The sequence below is a fragment of the Lepidothrix coronata genome, unplaced genomic scaffold (assembly GCF_001604755.1).
Source record: "Lepidothrix coronata isolate B3197 unplaced genomic scaffold, Lepidothrix_coronata-1.0 Scaffold19, whole genome shotgun sequence".
Lineage (NCBI taxonomy): Eukaryota > Metazoa > Chordata > Aves > Passeriformes > Pipridae > Lepidothrix > Lepidothrix coronata.
The window spans coordinates 404,714-422,608 of record NW_016690199.1 but is presented as its reverse complement, the minus strand read 5'-3'; the positions used below and the strand labels follow the sequence as shown (position 1 = coordinate 422,608).

General features: G+C 41.3%; 1 protein-coding gene across 1 annotated transcript in view; it reads right to left on the bottom strand.

Moving 5' to 3' along the window:
* MNAT1 (MNAT1, CDK activating kinase assembly factor) overlaps positions 1-17,895 on the bottom strand; it is a 101,275-nt gene that overhangs the window by 22,571 nt on the left and 60,809 nt on the right. Inside the window, exon 8 of the mRNA XM_017807415.1 lies at positions 13,146-13,267. Within this exon, the coding sequence (XP_017662904.1) occupies positions 13,146-13,267 (122 nt within the window). The remainder of the gene's footprint in view (positions 1-13,145; positions 13,268-17,895) is intronic.

Genomic DNA, 17,895 nt, shown 5'->3' with positions numbered 1-17,895 from the left:
CCTACAAAATGTTCCCTTTGTCTATTCAGAGTTCACCCCGGTTTTCTGCAGTAAGTTCTCTGAGTGTTACCTTCTCTCTTCTGGGGCAAAAAAACTTCAGCTGCGCTTGCTGAAACAATCCCTGCCTTGACATGCCTACAAAACACCTAATAACACAACAGCAATAACAACAAGGAGTTATCACACTGTAAATGGAAAATGTTCCATAACAATCTCTGCATGCACACATATGCACACACAAACGTATAAACCAATAAAATAATTCCAGTAGAAACAACAGCTTTCCGGGGTTTCCTGCATGATCAGCACAGATCATGCCCTCAAAGCAGCTGTTCTTGATGCCCTAACTCCTAATCTCTACTTGGAAGAATTAATAGTACCACTGTAATATCTTCATCAGGAAGTTTCTTCTTCATCTTTGCCAGGAAGCAGAGAGTTTTGGGGAGCTCTTGTCCTCCCCTACATTTACTCTCAGCACGTGGCAGACATTCTTCTGGGAGCATCCAAGCTTTTTACATGAGTAAAAGCAAAATTTTTGGAAACAGCTCATCAAGAGAGAATGTAAGCAATGAGTTTATGCGTGGGCTGGAGAAAAGGGGGAGAAAAAGAAGGTGAAGGGAATCCAGGAACACACAATGCTTATTTAGATGTCACTTTCCTATTACTTCAAGAAATTCTGCTAAATTTAGCATGTCTTCTGAATATTTTTTGTTTATTTTTAATTTATATTTTTTTTACGTCAGAAGTATTTTAAAGCGTCTCCTCTATTGGCATTTCTTGCTTTTCATATTGTTTTTGCTTTCTTAAGGAAAGTGGCAGCTGAAATGGTGTTCTAAAAACAAGTCACAAACATTTAGCAGTGTTGCCATTTCAAACACCAGGCTCAGCTGAAACTGCCCTGTGGTAAGATGATGCTGTTTCAGCTGCTGGAGCCCTCAAAGGACAAAAAAAAAAAAAAAATGCTGAATAAAACCAAAATATAAGTCATGAGTCAACAAAAACTCTGGGATTTGTTGCAAATAACACCCTTCAAAGCAGCCCAAAATAGAGGATGCACCACTCTTTCCAAACAACAGCAGCCTGTATTATCACCTCCACCCAGCCAGTCCAGCTCATGTGGTTCTCTCTGCTGGAAGTAACAAGTATTTCCCAGAACCTAATGCTGATATTTCAAACCAGATATTCCCATTTTCAGATAATGAAACAAAGCACCAGTGGGGGAAAGGAGGGGGAAAAAAAGGAAAAAAGGAGAGGTTCAAAAGGAGCTTAGATGTAAAACTACCACAGATTTCAGCAATTTGACCTTACTATGGAAACATGAAGTGCACACGTGAGTGAGAAAGGCATGAAATGGACCCACACACGAGCACTGAAATATCCTGTATTTGCTAGCCCCACTCACAAAGTATTTTTCTAAGGGGATAAAAATAGCATTAAAAGAAAATACATTGATTTTCTGTTCCTTTCTGATCTCGAATTCCCAGGGCAGAGAGCCTGTAAAACCTGCTGCTGCAGTACATACAGGCAGCTGATCTGAGCAGAGAGCTCCAGGCAGGTTCTCAGCATTTGCCTCCAAATACAGGAAAATCAACTAGCAGCCAACAGCTCCCAGAAAAGCCAAACACCTACAAACTTGAGGATGAACAGCCTGCAGTGCCAGCACATGGCCTCACTGCCCACTCTGTCCTACAGGTAGCTACATTCCTGTGCTCCATCTGCAAACATCCCTGAGCCATGTGAGCACACTGCTCAAATACATGGAAGTGCCTGGGAGCACACACAGTTCATCCACTGTGTTGCAGAAGAAAGTAGTATCCACCCAGGCTGCCCAAGGGTAGGAACATTAAAGGCACTTCTGTAAGGCCTGATCCTGTTCCCACTGAAGCCACTACAAATCCCTCTGCCAGGGCTGAGAGCAGAACTGGACCTATGTTCAGCTCTTATTTTTAAACCTACAACCCTCAGCACCCAAGCAAGTTCAACGGGAATTTTTCAAAACAGTGGTTTGACACAAGAGCCAAAAACAAGTCAGGGAACATGTGAACTTCTTACAGCTCTTTGGAGAAGCCAGGGAAGGAGTCTGGAGGTGTTAACTGTGAGAACTGTGAAAATGCTGAGGAGGGCAGTTGCACTAAGTTATCATTGCTGTCATCTCCATGGTCTGATACTACACTATTGATGGCTCAGATGTTTGTAGAACTGGATAACACCAGTTTTGTATGTTCCTCTGCTAGTCCATGCTTTTCCAAGCACATTTAAGACCTGGATAAATTGATCAAATACAGCAGATCTAAAAAATCTGTAGATCATAGAATCATAGAATCAACCACTTCAGGGTGAGCAAAAAAAGAGAGAGAAGTAATAAATACAAAATACAAAACTAGCAACTTCAGTGACTGCTCTTAGACAGAAGCCAAAAGATCAAGAAGGATCCTACAGCATGGACTGCTCAAGGCAAGGGACTACTCAGTCATAGCAGAGTCCTGAAGGTGAACTCCTCATTGTACTCACACCTTCACAACAATATTTGCCTCTCTTCTGGTTAGAAAAAGAGCAGGATGTACCTACATCATGGAATGAGGAAAAAAATAAAAAAGGAAGATAAGGTTTCCATATTTCAGATTATATGGAGACTCTGTATCTGTGGGACTTTTCATTCCAAAGTTAACTGTGTGCTGAAGAGAGTCTGGAACAGCAGAGCCTTTGTGCTTCCAAGTTTTGAGGTGGCCTGAGAGTGCAGATCTGCTCTTCTCTCTTGTTTCTGGAATACTTTTTGACAATTAGCAGAATCAATGACCACAGAGCAAGAAGTCTGCCCAATCCATCAGGGCCCAAATGTGAAAAGAGGAGGACGAGAGAGAGAACCTTCTAATGACAGGAAGGGGAGAAGAGGTGTAGATTTTTTTTGGCTGTATTCAGGAGCATTTCCTCATGAATTCTGGAAGAGAGTCAGGAAATAAAGATAGCAGCCAGCACTCACCTCCTGCATCCTTTTAAGGGAGAACTAGACAAACGCAGCAGTAGCAAATAAAGGAAACCATAAGTAACTTTCTCTGTGCAAGGCAGACACTACCCCAGTACACACAGCTGGCACAAACCCAAGGTATAAAGTCTGCTTGGTAAAATTCTCAATACATATTAAAAACTCAAGTATGCTGATCTCTGCATTTTTTTCCTAAAGTTGGTGGGAAAATTAAAGCATGGGTTGATGCTGCTGAGAACAGAGGAGTCAGTAAGATTCCCATGTTTAGGGGAAAGAACAAAGAGATGGAGAAACTGTTATCTTGAATCTCAATTAGTGTAAATAGACTCTGGAGAGAAGAAAACCTGCACTGGAACCAGGACCACAGCACCTTTTCCATCCTTCCAGAAAGGCTCACCCAACTTCTAGACATGAGAGAGCAGAGGTGCTTGGAATCTTGTCTAGTGGAATAATGCCAGCAAAATATGGGACCTCTTCTTTCTACAGGTTTCATTCTTTTCTCATCACAAGCATATTTGTTGTTCCTATCGAGTCTACAAGGACAGAGGAGAAGGAAAGACAAGAGAGTACTTCGTTTTCCACAGAAGGTAATCCTCATGTTCTGTGGTTATTTATTTATTTGTCTATTATTTTTATATGTGTATATATTCCTTTGCAGAGGAATAGTGGAGACCAAGAGCACAACCACCACCTGATATCAGCAGGAAGTCAAGAGCATGGAAAATGTGCTCACCTTAGGTGAAACACCACCAGGTCAGCAGCTGACTGGATCCCTAAGCAAAAAAAACCCCTATCCCTGCAACAAATCAGGATTGATGGGTCATTAAAAACAGTGACTAAATTACTTTTTGTGTAGAAATATTTAAAATACAGAATAACACAACCACTTCCAGTACAAAAGTAACCAAGCATGTAGCAAGTGTATTACATCAACTTCAATAATAAATCTAACCTGCTAATATTTTCAACACTATATTTGTTCTCGCACACTTTCGAATTACTCCAACGCTATTTTAAACAAATCCTTTCACTGAAGAAAACATCAATATATCAAAACTGTTTTTTAAACTAATGAGTTTCCCTTTTTGCAAAGCAATTACTCTAAGTACTGAAAAGGTTTCCGTGGCACCCTCCACTTCCAACTGACAAATATCAGTAATAGCTGGATATAAAACAAACAAACTGAAAACCCCAAATCAGCAGCGTTTGACTCAAGGAAAAACATTAAATGTTTTCAAGCAGAAGCACTGAAAAAGTTATTCCTACTGAAAGAAAAAAGTATGTATGCACACCTGCTGCTCTATCAATCTAAGCAGGAAACCATTTCGCTGCTGCATCATAAGTAGAAGAAAAGTGCTTATTAAAACATTAATCACAGTCCATTATATTCTGACTCCAAGCCAGAAGTTCCCATTACATCACTGAAAATATCTATTAACCAAAACCTGATTCTGACAAGTTACAGAAGTGTAGTGTTTAGGATTTAGTAATGTAAAAGTCAGTTTTAGAAGAACAGTTACACAATTGATTTTGCAGTGGCAAGCAACTATAATTAATTGTTTTTGTGACATTTATTACTGCAATGGGGTTGATTTAACTGGTGTTTCTACTGTAAAATTATTAAAAAATTATTTCAAACTTCATCTACTTTTATTAAACACATTTATTGTGAAGGCATTTAATACCTAGGACTGGCTAAACAATTTTAAAATGTGCTGGATATACCAGTACATGTAAAACTGTATTGTCTTGTGTAAATATGGGCCTTGTTTAGAACCACGTCTCACAGGAAATTATGCCAAATGAAAACCATCTCCCCTTCTCCTCTCCCACTGAAAAGGATTTATGTTTTTACATTTAATACCAGTTAAAGAAACAAAACCATGGTGGCGTTACCTTCAAGCCTGAGCAATAGTTCAGCTGTGCAGTTCAATTATGCTCAAACCCCTGTTTTGTTATTAGAAATGCAGCCTAACTCCAATGCTTCAATTTGGAAGAGGGAGAAGTGAACAACTCAATTCTTTCTGGAAGCCTGGCACCACGTGGCTTGTTAACCAAGAACAGTTTTCAACTATCAGCAAGCCAAAGCCATGAAAATCAGTTCCTAGATGGGTGCATATATAATTTCCAGCCAACCATTTTAATTGTAGGTACTTTCCTCAACCCCCTGGTAGGCAGCACCACTAAAAAAAAAATTAAAAAACAGCTATAGAGCATGATAGGAAACACATATTACATTTTTTTGCGATTCCACCAAGTCCAACTGCAATCAGGGAACAGATGCACAAACTGCTGGACTGGAAGGAGCTAAAAACTCCAATTCTTATTGGTGTGCAATACTCAGATTTATTTTTTTTTTAATAGGAAACTAGGAAAAATAAAGAAGAGAACACACATGTGATGGGATAACATCAAATCTTAAGAAAGGTTCTCCGATTCCACTTTTTCAAAAAGTTCCTCCAGTGTGATATAATCTGAGGGACCACAGGGTCATTATCAAAATAAGAAAAGAGAGACTACCAGCTCTTTAAAATCTCATCACCCACCCAGATCAGTTACATACACAGGATCAAATTTATCGGTGGAATTACTGACTTTGGCAATTGGCATGCTCCTCCGGGAAGAGATCCCTCACTCCTACCACTTCTTCAGAGAAGCTTTAAACATAATTGACTCCTGCAACAGAGTTATCTGAAGGGGGTTAAAGAATTACAAGCAACTGCTTGAAAAGCTGCAGAAAACTTCAAGAAAGAAACTCCGGCACTTCCCTCTGACATTTCAGAACTTGTAATTCAGCTTTGCAGCCACTGATACCTGAACAAACAATTTTCATTCAGGAGGCTGCTTTACAACTACATTTACCAGTGTCAGAGTCAAGACTTTACTCCTCACAACTAAGGTGTTCCTGCCTCTGTAGTCCAACACTGAGTTTAAAGAAAGCATTTGGGGCTCTGTCCCAGGAAGAACTACAAAAGTTGGAGGACACTGAGGCCCTGCTGTTGCTGAAGTGAGAGATAAGCAGGAAAGATCACTCCTGCATGTGCAAAACATATTGTTTTTTCTTGTGGCAACTACACAATTCCCAATGCAATTATCCATCTGGCTGAGGAGTCAGAGAAAGACTCGAAAAGGGCAACATGATGGAGCGCAGGAGAAGCGAGGAAGGAAAAAAGTAAAGAAAAAGAAAATACTGAGCACAAAAACTACTGACCTCAAATTTACCACAAACTTTCAGAGAAGCAACAGAAGATCTAAAACTTACCTTCTACAAAAACACACTTTTTCTAAGCAGATGGAGGACAGTCTGTGGACATAAAAAGTCACAGGAGAACCAGACATCAATAGCAATATCAATGCAGGAGATGAAGGGAAGGATGAAATCAAAGGAAAGCTTTCAATAACAGATAAGAACTGTCACAGACAATCAGATATTTTTAAATGGCTGGTAGTAACAAGGGTTTGATTTGGTGAGACACAAAGAGTGCAGAAAATAGGGCACTTGGCCCACACAATTGCTGGATGCCTCCTGCCACATTATAACCCATCAGCAGGCACCTTTGCATGAGTGGGCACCATTCATGTGCTCACTCAACAGCACTGCCCCTACACCTGCAGAGACAACTCAGGGTTTGCCTCCTACCAATTCACAATAATAAAGCCACTATTACCATCCTGATGTTCTGAAACAATTTCAAATATTTACTGATTCATCCCACAGTACAGTTTGCAGACAAATCACCATTCCTTACTTTAAGGCTCTGAAAGATTTTTTCCTCTTCACATTATTAGTATTTTAATAAATGTATGATTTAGTATTCAGCAAGCCCACACTACAGAGAGACTATTCTAGAATAAATGGTATAATTACATTTCCTACAGCGACCTTGTAATCTCTCGAGTATTTATTCTAGACTAAACAGCCTTACTCAGCTGCCCTGTGTCTGATTGCCGATGAAAGAAGCTTGTTTGACAACTGCTTCGAGCAGAAACATATTTTTTCCATGATTGCATGAAAAAGTAAAAAAACATTACCAGAGCAGTATTCCGAGCACAGAGACTCGTGTTAGATCGATGAGTTAATTTTGAAGCCAAACGCCAACAAAAACAATCACTATGGACATTCTGCTGTCATGGCCAGCTTTTGAGGTTAATTTAGTGGTACATATACAACTACAGCCAACTTTACATATAAGAAACTACACGGTGTATTCAGGCTTCCTTCTTTGTTTCTTTATATATTTTCCATATTCTCTGCTTTTATAACCCCCCCGAGACCTTTTACAGTTACAGAACCCACACTATACCCACAGGTGGGCGGGCAGGAAGCAAAACTCTCCGTTTCATAAGCAGGCCACTTTTAATATATTCAATTGCTAATGACCTTGACAGAAGAGCTCCGTGCAAAACACCATATTCTACAGGGTGTCGTTTGAAATGTTCACGGACGTTTCTGCCAGAAAGCTGATTTCTTAAACAGTAAGATTTCAGACTTGCTAAAGGCTGCGCTCCTCGATCTCCATTCGGCTGGAAAAATTGGTGGTTATCTACCTCCCCCGTATTGAATTTGCATCCTTAGAAATCTTAGGATTTCTAAGATGAAACTTGTAGGATTTCTGTGGTACTCTAAAGCAATACCAGACAGTTTCTCCAGCAAACCAAATTAGGATGTTTTACACACAGTTGTTGCCTTGGTCCATCCTCTCTTGAAGGAGAGCGTATTCCAAGAAAGCGTATCCACACAGTATTGGTATTGTCATTCACAGGCTTTTATTCAATTATTCATAATAAAATGAACAAAAAAAGGCTGTATGCAAATGTATCTGTGTCTTTAAGGCAATAATCACTCCTTACTGGCCAGTTCTCATTCGTTGGGTGCCTGATTCAAAATTCACTGCAGCTGACAGAGATCTCTCTGCTGAGGATCAGGCCCTGCAACAGGAGACTCTGGGAAATTCAGACCATATGCCTTGGTAGCCAAGAGAATTCCTGCAAGGAGTGCAGTCCTCTACTTGCCCTCCAAAGCAAGACAAGCCTTCCTTGCTCTCACTCAATCTTTTGACTCTGACTGCTGAGCTTATTGAGAAACTAGATTCCATTAAAGGGAGCAGAATGAATTCAGTGTTCAAAATCAATGGGCCAAAGCAGATCAAATCAGCCCTTCGTTTGCGGCTTTTCTCCTTTTCCAAGATTCAAGAAATATCTGCATACCCCAGTGACAGAGCAGATGTGAAAAATCACCTGCTATGACTTTTAAAGCCCAGCGCTCCTGTCACCCATTCCAAATCAATTCTCAGTTATTTCACTGCCTTGAACCCGACACAGACACTGACAGGATTTCAGCAAAAACTAATCCAGCCAAAGACCAGCTCAGCTATGCTTTAAGAACAGTTTGGAGAGCATCCTTACTATTGCCTCACTTCAAAAAAAAAAAACCCCACAATGATTGACAGCAAAGAAGTTACACGAGTCATTTCTACATTAAGTGCCAGAACTCTACATGTGTTTTAAATTACACGACAACACTGTACAACAAAGAAATATGCAGAAATTTTCCACTTGAAGTGAAGGTTAAAAATTAAACACTAACAAAGCTCTAGCAGATATGAAATCCAACCTCACCTTAATGCAAAATTTAAAATGACTGAGCTGTCCTACACAAGGAAAACAGGAATTAATCAATCCAGTTGTTCAAAATAAAAAGAACGGTGCGTTAAAACATGGTCATTATATGTACAGATTTTCACAGCACTCCCACTCTGCTTCAGTACTTACCCTCATCTCTTAAAATGACATTTTGCTTAGATTTAACTTTTAATTTTTCAAAGTATATTACCTGTCCTCATTACTTTAGTGGTCACTCTTGAACTTCATTTTCTTCATCTTATTTAAACAAACTGCAGTGCTCCTAACAATGTGGTTACACGTGAAAACAAGTCAACAGATCAATGGAAATTCACATTTTTCCCTAGAGAAAAGACGATATTTTTGGAGCAAACCTGATTTTTATATACACATGTATATATTCAGGTTATATCTCTCCAAAGCTAAGTAGGCAAACACAATTTTATTTTAAGCAGCCCAAGCTTGACTTGATTACAAGGTCTGCACAGAAGTTCTGCCTTAACATAAAGAATTCAAGCGCAATGCAAATAGAAATTTTTAATCTTACTTGTAAACTTCCTCTATTTTATGAGAACATTGAGGATAGGACTGGCACTGTGCTATGAGCATGATCCACTTTGGATTACAAGAGGCAGTTTCTAAACTTCGAGACATGAAGTTCGCCTATCTTTACCCAAAATGTTAATCACATAAGCAGATTTTTGATTTACAGTCAGTTTTTCAGTAGCTTGTGTACGGCTCTTCACAGCTGTAAATAGCTGGGGCGAGAACGCTGTGTGGCCGCTCCTGCTTGACATACATACTTACAATTACTGCCAGGAATGTCTTTACATTTTTCAAGACCTCAAACAAACATCATTTTGATCCTCAGGGTTTCTTTTTTGTTTTGTGGGTTTTTTTTTTCTTTAAAATCAAAACTACGTATCAAACATACAGTTTTAAAATAACACAATAATTTCCATCCCGAGTTATTCTTTCGCTACTTGGCATGTCAGCTTGTTATATTTTTCATTTCTTTTGTTTTGCAGTAAGAAAAATGCAGACCTCCAACCACACATATTCAGCCTACTCAGCTAAAACATGAGAAAGAAAGAAAAAGAGACAGGCCTCTTTTGCCCCTCTAAGAAAACCTCCAAGTAAAGTAAGGGCAGCGAGTGCCTGAGCATCCAGGTGCTCCTCATGTTCTCTCTCCCAGCCACCTATCTCCACACTCTGAAAGCCATGGTAGGTCACATAGCCTTGCAATGACTTTGGCAATTGAACAGATTTGGACCAATTTGAGAGACAAGGCTCTCAAAACATGACTCCCATCAGCAGGTTGCCTTCAACTCCACACAGAAGCCAACAATTTCCCAACACGTGTCTCTAAACGCTTCAGTAACTCAGAGCAGTGACCAAGTCACACAGACCCAGGGCTATTAGAGCCCTGGAAGGACAGGCAGCTGCAGAGCCTGCACCCAGGATGGGAATGTTATAGTGATCCAAGACCACACTTTTCTCCAAGGGCAGCACCACAGGTTTGGGAGATGCTCTGACACGTGTCTCTTCTCCCCTTCTCCAAGTCACGTTTCCCTTTGACAGCTGAGACAGGCATGAGCTGGTCCTCACAGCCTGAACAACCAAAGTGACCTTTACCAGGGGACTGAAGGACACAAACCCCTACACATTAAACCAATCATTTGTGTTGGGGGGGGAAAAAAAATCTATTTCTTCATTATTCTCAGACTTCCAACACACTAACAAAAAATGCATCAGGAGTATGTTAACGCTATTCTGTAGTACTTAGCAAAATAAAAGAAAATTTACATGTCCAGGGGAAACTGAAAACAAATTTCTAAAAACAATTTGAACATAAATTTCCTTTTTTGCAAAATATGCAAAGTCCACACAAAAGAGTAGTGGGAGGATGCAGAACCAAGTTTATTGGTCTGCTCACAAAGTTCTTTGTAAAGTCTAATAAGCAAATAATACAAGTCCCCTTAAAAAGCAATTTTTTTTAAATAATGAAAGATCCCTAACAAATGTTCTAAGTGACCCCTTAAGGATTAACCCTTTTTCTTGCTCTTTGCTAGACCTCCTTGCCAGCTGTCCTACATTACAGCAGTTTACTAAGAAATAAACTCAACACTGATACTGAAAACTTAAAGCAAGTCTTGCAAAAGGTAAGAGGTTAAGACGTGAATATTCAAAAAGCCCATTCTACTGAGTGTTTTGAAGAGAATAAATTGTACCTTAACAAAGAAAGAAGTCAATAAATTATGCTACCAGAAGAGAATTCTAAGTCTCCAGGTTGGCAGTGTCTTTGCAATAATTCTGGCTCCAGAAACTCAGATAACAGCCTGCACATTTGAAGGAACTATTTAGCAGCAATAAATAGCCAGACTGCAAAATTATTAATAGGAAAATGAAAAGAGGGAGAAACTAAAAAAACTCCTAAAATTAAACACATTTAGAATCATAGAATGGTTTGGGTTGGAAGGGACCTTAAAGACCATCTTGTTCCAACCCCCTGCCACGGGTAGGGATGCCACCCACTAGGCCAGGTGCCTCAAAGCCCGTCTGGCCTTTTATGAGTGTAAATGAACAGGAAACTAAAAATCTTTAGCAGGAGTGGATATCATTGTGCCCAGCTCTTCTGCCTCACCCAGGCAGCTGTATGCAGCTGCCTGAAAACCCCCAAAGCAGGGACAGAGGCACATTAGTTAAGCATTCATCATCAACAGGAAATGCGCATGAGTTCATATAAACACAGAAACACAAATACATAAACCAACAGCCTTGCACAGTTCAAGGTATTTCAGACGCCCCATGGAATAGGGTTGGAGCTGTACCGGCTGGCAACCCACAGCTTCCATGTATTTGTTTTGGAATGGCAAACAGCCCCAGGACTCAGCAGAGCTCTTCTGGTGGGCACCACCAACCAACCAACCCACCCACGAGCCGCCCCTTGCTGCCGCAGCCACCCGGCACCCCTGTGCTCTTAACTCCTTCATCTCCTCCAGAGCCAAGCCCAGCAACCCTGGCTGTTCATGCTCGCACGAGTAGAATGACACATTCCAAAGTGTTCCCAAGAAAAGACTGTGGCGTTGTTTGCAAACTCTGCTCTGGATACACTCGCACACGGACGCTGCGACGCAACCGCAGGATTTAAACTATTCTTTTACAACCTGTTGTGCTGCCTCTGAACCACTGTCACAGGCAATTAAACGGGACGCACACGGATCACACAGGGTTCCTGGTGGATTTGGACACCAGCACTCACCTTACACAGGTAAAAGGACAGGGAGTGGGAATCCTCCCTGCACAAGTCATCTTTTTTCGTTTGTGATGGGGCTGAGGGCTGGGAGGGCCTCAAAGCTCCCCTCGCACTGGAGGTCCCTCACAGCTGTGCTCCATCCAAACAGGTGGTGAAGGCCAAACCAGGCTCTGCCCAAGTTTAAACTGCTAATTAATATTTGGTCTCAGAAGCTTGGTATCAGAAAATAAAAAATTACAGCCATCAAGAGGACATAAAACCAGTAAAAATGGAGACAACCTCAATTCCAGACAGCCTTGAGTTCTCTAAAGCACCATTAGGTTGCTTATTTACTTAGAAAAGTCTATCTACCTCTGTCACTTTCTGGATGAGATACAATTTCTCCCATGCCAGTGAACCAGATGGGATTCCTGTTTGGATTTCAGTGGTCTCCAGAACTGCACACTAAATTGTCTCAACTTTGCTTAGTACTTTGTGGCTTCAGTTTTCCCATATTGCACAGTCAAATGTAAACTGTTATCTTTTAAACTCTTTCTTGCCTTGCCAGTCTGCACATTTGTTCTGCCATGTAGTTTTTCAGGCACTGAAAGTGCTGTTGACCTTGAAAGTTAGGCCATGATGAGTTGGGCGACCGTATCCCAGTAGCTATACATTTTCAGCTGGCATTTCAGCTACAAACACATCTCTAGAGAGCACACTTTTGGACTTCCTATCCTCCATTACCCAGGCACAGCAGGCTTCCAAACCCCCTTCCAAACATGGCTGCACACCGTGATGCCGCCAGGCTGCTGCTGGACCAGCCCTGCATTATATTTTTTGACATAAGTTAAGCTCTGTGCTTCATTTCTCACAAACGCAGTTTGACTGTAGACAGCAGCCGACAAGTAAATCTACCCTTTTCCATGGCAAACAGCCCAACTTTAATATTTTTACTGGCTTACAGCTGGGTAAATTAAGCCCCAGATTTTTATTTATTTATTTTTTAATACCGTGCAACTGAAAATGAACAGCTACTTCACCACGACTGCCAAGGACAACCTTAAAAACACTAATGCAATCCAGTCCAGCTCTCAATAGATCTATAAAGGCTAGAGGACCAAAAATTTCAGCTTATCCACCCAAACAAAATGTTGGTTGGGCAGGAAGTCTAATATTTCATTAAGATGCTTTAAAAAAAAAAAAAAAAAAAAAAAAGAAAGGAAAGAAAAAAATCCCTGGCAATCTGAAGATGGTAACAGTCCCAGCTATAATGCCATGAAATGGGAATTAAAATGTGTTACTTACCCCAGCCTTCCCAGCATTTCAAGCTCTGGAACTTGTGGTCCATATGTCTCCACTTGCAGGGGCTGATACTCATACAAAGTTTCCTCTAGCTTTTGAATGGGAGCTAGAGAAATATGCTGACCCTGTTAAAAGCAAAAAAAAGAGATTGCTGTATACCAAGTCAAGGTTTTGTTTTGACTTTATTTAAATGCAATGCTAGAACAAGTTGATACCATTAACCTGGTCCAGATAAAGACCATCCCATTAAGAACATTTTGTCCACTATATCACTTAGTTCTTCATGATTTAAATTTTTTACTGGGAGCTACAGATTGGAAGTGATGTTTCATTAGCTATAGCTGTTTGGACAAGGTAGGAGGAAGGGGGCAAGTTTTACTGAAGGTGAGTTTACCATTACAGAGCACAGCTGCTTCCAGTGTCACTAGTAAAATTATTATTAGGTTAAAATTTTGTTTATCAGAAGTACTATCAAACAAATGTCTCTGAGAAAACCACTTAATTCTGTAATCAATGATTTCCTGAAAGCCCTCATTAGAAAGGGAAGCCGCTTTCCTTTCTCTCTGCAGGCTTTGCAAGCTCCCATATATAATGGCTCTCAAGGTAGACTTTTACAGAGCAATACAATTAATTCATTCAGCAAATTCCCATTTGTTTCGTAGCTAAAAATACAGAAACACACAAACACTAAACTTTCATTCCAGATGGCACTTTTGCAAGCCCTTCAGACCACTGAGAAATAGTGAGATTTCCACCTCCCGCCTCCCCCTCTCCAAGTCCCTATCACTCCAAGCTCTCACAAAACAGGAGGCTTGTGGCTGGAAAGGAGGGGTCAGGAGGATATGAGATAGAGCCAAAGTTAACAGATGTTGCTGCGTGACATTCTACACTGATTTGTTGATCTTTCACACAGTTTCAATTTTCTACTGTATTCTATGGTGCTCACAAAAATTAGCAGCAGCAGCAAAAAGACAGAGCACTATGAGGTCTCCCAAAACAGCCTGGCTTTCCCTGTAGAAACTGAGCTTCCCATCTGCAAAATGCAAGAATTTAGCAAAGTAGTAGTATTGTTTTTGTAGACATTTTGTCTGCAACAGGAGATGGGAAGCTTTCCATGGTGTAATGCCGTGTATAACCCTGGCTCCCGCTGGTGATCACTTACTGAGCTGAGCTTCCCTGGGGCCACTCATGTGAGCATCTACTCCCTCAAGTGGAAACTACAGGCTCCCAATGTGGGACATTGGGTTAAAATTAACTAAAGACAGGGGGAAAAAAAGGTCGGCAGAAGGGGAATGCTGTTAATTAAATTTGTGGTTGAGGACAGTGACCTTTCTGAATTTGGAGCAGAGATATTTTTGTTTAGAGAGTTGCAGAAAATAGCTAAGAAAATTGAAGACGCAAGTCCTGGAGAAATGCTGTCATGGATCTAAGCTGATCTCTATGGAAATATCAGCAGCTCAGGTTTTCCACTGAAATGGCTCTACGTGTGTGATGAGAACAGACAGTTTTAGCCTTTTTCTGCAGTGCCTGGGGGCCTGGAGAGGCCTCTGCCAGCACCATTGTGGTGACTGTCCTGGAGGTGAAACATGGTGAAGGAAGTTCTCCACTGAGCCACAGATCACTCCAACTCTCATGGTCAGCACACTTAATTCTGTGCCACAGACTATTGCTGCAACATTAAAAGCAGGTTGCCAAACATTTAAAAAAAAAAAAAAAGGTTGGAAAAGAAAGGTTAAAAACTGAGCTCTATTCCACTTTATGACATCTTAAGACACAAATGTGGGGTCTTCTATATTGCTAGAAGTTGTCAATTTACAATCTATTCAAGTTCATGAAAATATTGTACTTTGTAACTACATATATGTGGACCTGTTACACCCATTGTAAGAGACTAATGCTTAAATAAGACTTTTAGATTTCCATTTTTAGCAATATCTTTGACTAACCAAACCAGAGGTAAAGACATACCAACATTTTACATGTGTACAGCCTCATCTGGCGAGTGAAAAGTCTCACTCTTTCCAAACTCAAATTTTGTTCAAGCCATAGAAAAGAAAATTCAGTTTCGGGCAAAGAACAAAACCCTGGTAAATATTTTGGGAAACTCCTTGTGTGTGGAAAAAGGGAGCAGCTCAGATTGCAGGAGCCACATCTCTGGAGGGCACCACCAGAACAGCTGCTCACTGTTAGTGGAGTTGCCACTGGTGCATTCCCAACACTTTTAACAAGAGCAACTTCAGCTGACATTGGCCAAGAGAGAGGGGAAGGCTCCTGACATGTGGACTGGGCTCATCACTGGCCTCTCTTTCCACCACCATTTATGCTGCTACAGATGCCCACCCCTGGGAACTCCTAGGAGGACGGGATGAATGTGTTCCATTTGTCTTCCTCACTTTGTGGGGTTCCCAAGGTCAGAAGGGATCACGATGGTCATGAACTCCCAGATGATCAACCAGTAACTGTGAGGGAGCTCCTCTGACCAGTGGGGAGGGTGACTGGTCAGCACACCAGTGGTATGGGGGGCACCAGTGTATGGGTAGTGGGGAAGCCACTGAGCCATGCCAGAACCTCTCTGTGAGGTGGGGAATTGCATCACCAGCACACTGTGGTGGCCTCGAGAGCAGCAGAACATCAGAAGAGGAACTGTCCACCCTCAAGCTGGTCTGACCTCATGCCCAGCACAGGCCAGGACATTTTGTGTTCCTGTACAAAGCTCAAGGACGGGCAGTTCAGCCAAAACACCTCCTTCTGAAAGGTGTCCAATCTAGGCTGAGAGATGTCAGATCATAAAGGTTCAGGCACATCCCCTAGGTAAGTTGTTGCAATAGTTAATTATCTTCACCATTAAATATTGGCAAGTGATTTTTTGTTCATCAGTTTCCAAGCAGTGACTCTCTCCTACGTCTTTCTCACCCACATCCTGGGCCAAGGTGCAAGTGTTAGGAACCAGGATGTACTTTTGCATGGCAAAACAACTCTAGTGCTTTGTGTCCAGCCAGCAGATCTGCACCTCAAGGAGATTATGCAGCTGTATGAGACAGCTCATTTGTTTTCATTTCCCAAAATCACAACTTTAGCTGATGGGCTTTGGCAACATGGATTACATTCCGCTTAGCAATGGGTAGAAAAACCCCACGACCAGCTGTTGTTCCTGCCCTATAGCTGTCTGGCCTTTAGGCTCCTGAGCTCATGGGCTTCCAGCTTGTTCAGCCCTGCACAGGTTAGTGTGGTCCCAAGCAGTGGGCATGGCACAGAGCAGTGCAAAAGGCTGGGATGCAAACCAAAAGCATTGCCTTCCCTATTTCCACTGATGTTGGGACAAGACAATTCACAAAAAAAAAAACCTTGTTGAGGTTAAAAGGCTCAATTTGACCACTGTTATCTCAGTTAAAAGCTGTTTGACCAGAAGCATCCCAGTTTTGTCTCTCTGTCCCAAGTGGTCCCCAACAGCTTCATAGCACACTGGCATAATAGGGATGCTGCTGTGTAACTTTAAAGACAATAACTGTTACTTAGGACTTACACAGCACTTTTACAGATCCAAAATCCATTTCAAATCCATGAGGTAAGACTTTTAAATTTCCTGTATTCCACCTAGACAGTCGGCCTTACCTCTTTCCAGCATTAAGAGGCATTTATCAGCATGCTAAAACCAAAATGAAAGCAGTGGGGCCAAGATCCTACTTCTGCATTGCTTTCTCCTGACAAACCTAAAATCTGATGTTGTGGTCATGGGTAAGTATTTCTAATTCCCCTTGGATGCTGTAATGTTTGTGTAAAAGAAGCTGACAGTATCCAAACGGAGATAGAAAAGGCTTCCAAGAACAGAGACAACACATTTTCCTGCCTCCTCTCCCTCCCACCCCTATCTTCACAGCATACGAGTGTTTTCTCTGGGATTATTTTAGGCACTGGAGCTGCCTATTACATATTGGAATGTATGGAACCACAAAACATGCTGCTAATTAGAAGGAAGGCATTTGCTTATCCTTAGGACTTTGTTTATGTAAAAGCCTGCACAGCAATGGATTTGTGAGCAACTGACTTCCCATTCATGTACTGTGTGGTTTCAGAGGAGAGAAATACAGGATTAAATTGGGAGAGGGGGGGTTAAATAATGTCTTTGCATTAGAAATAAAACTGACCCACTGATTTACTTTTCATTATCCAAATATACTGTTTGAGACATCTCTCAGTTGAAATAATAAGAAACAACAACCGTGGCCAATTTTGGTTTCAGACTGTGATACAACATGGCATTAATAAAAGAAAAGCCATGGATTATACACGGAGAAGAGCTGCCCTGGCAGTGACAAGGAGCTTATTTTAAACAAAAACAATGCTCTTTTAGGAAGAAACATCAAAATTATAGAGTATCAGTGCACCTTTCACACGGGTTTGGGAGACTCTTGGCAAATGTCAGGTATATCAGTATTTGCCTGCTGGCAGAAGAGGTTATTTTAGCTAACAGAGTCCAGAAATATCTGCTCAAGGTGCAGCGTTCACAATTCTTCCCATCCTGTCCTCTCTCCCTTTCCCTGCCTTCCTTCACCTCCTTCCCTCTGCAGCAAAAAGAAACAACTGACAGTCTCCTCAGAAATCTTTCAAGTGCTGAGGAGGAGAAAGGAGACTGACACCAAAAATGCACTAGTAGGGGAAAGAGGAGGAACAGCTATGCCACAAAAACATCCCCAGGCAAGAGACAGAAGCCAGAGACTGGGGTCAGTAAAACTTGTCCAGACAAGGCATGTTT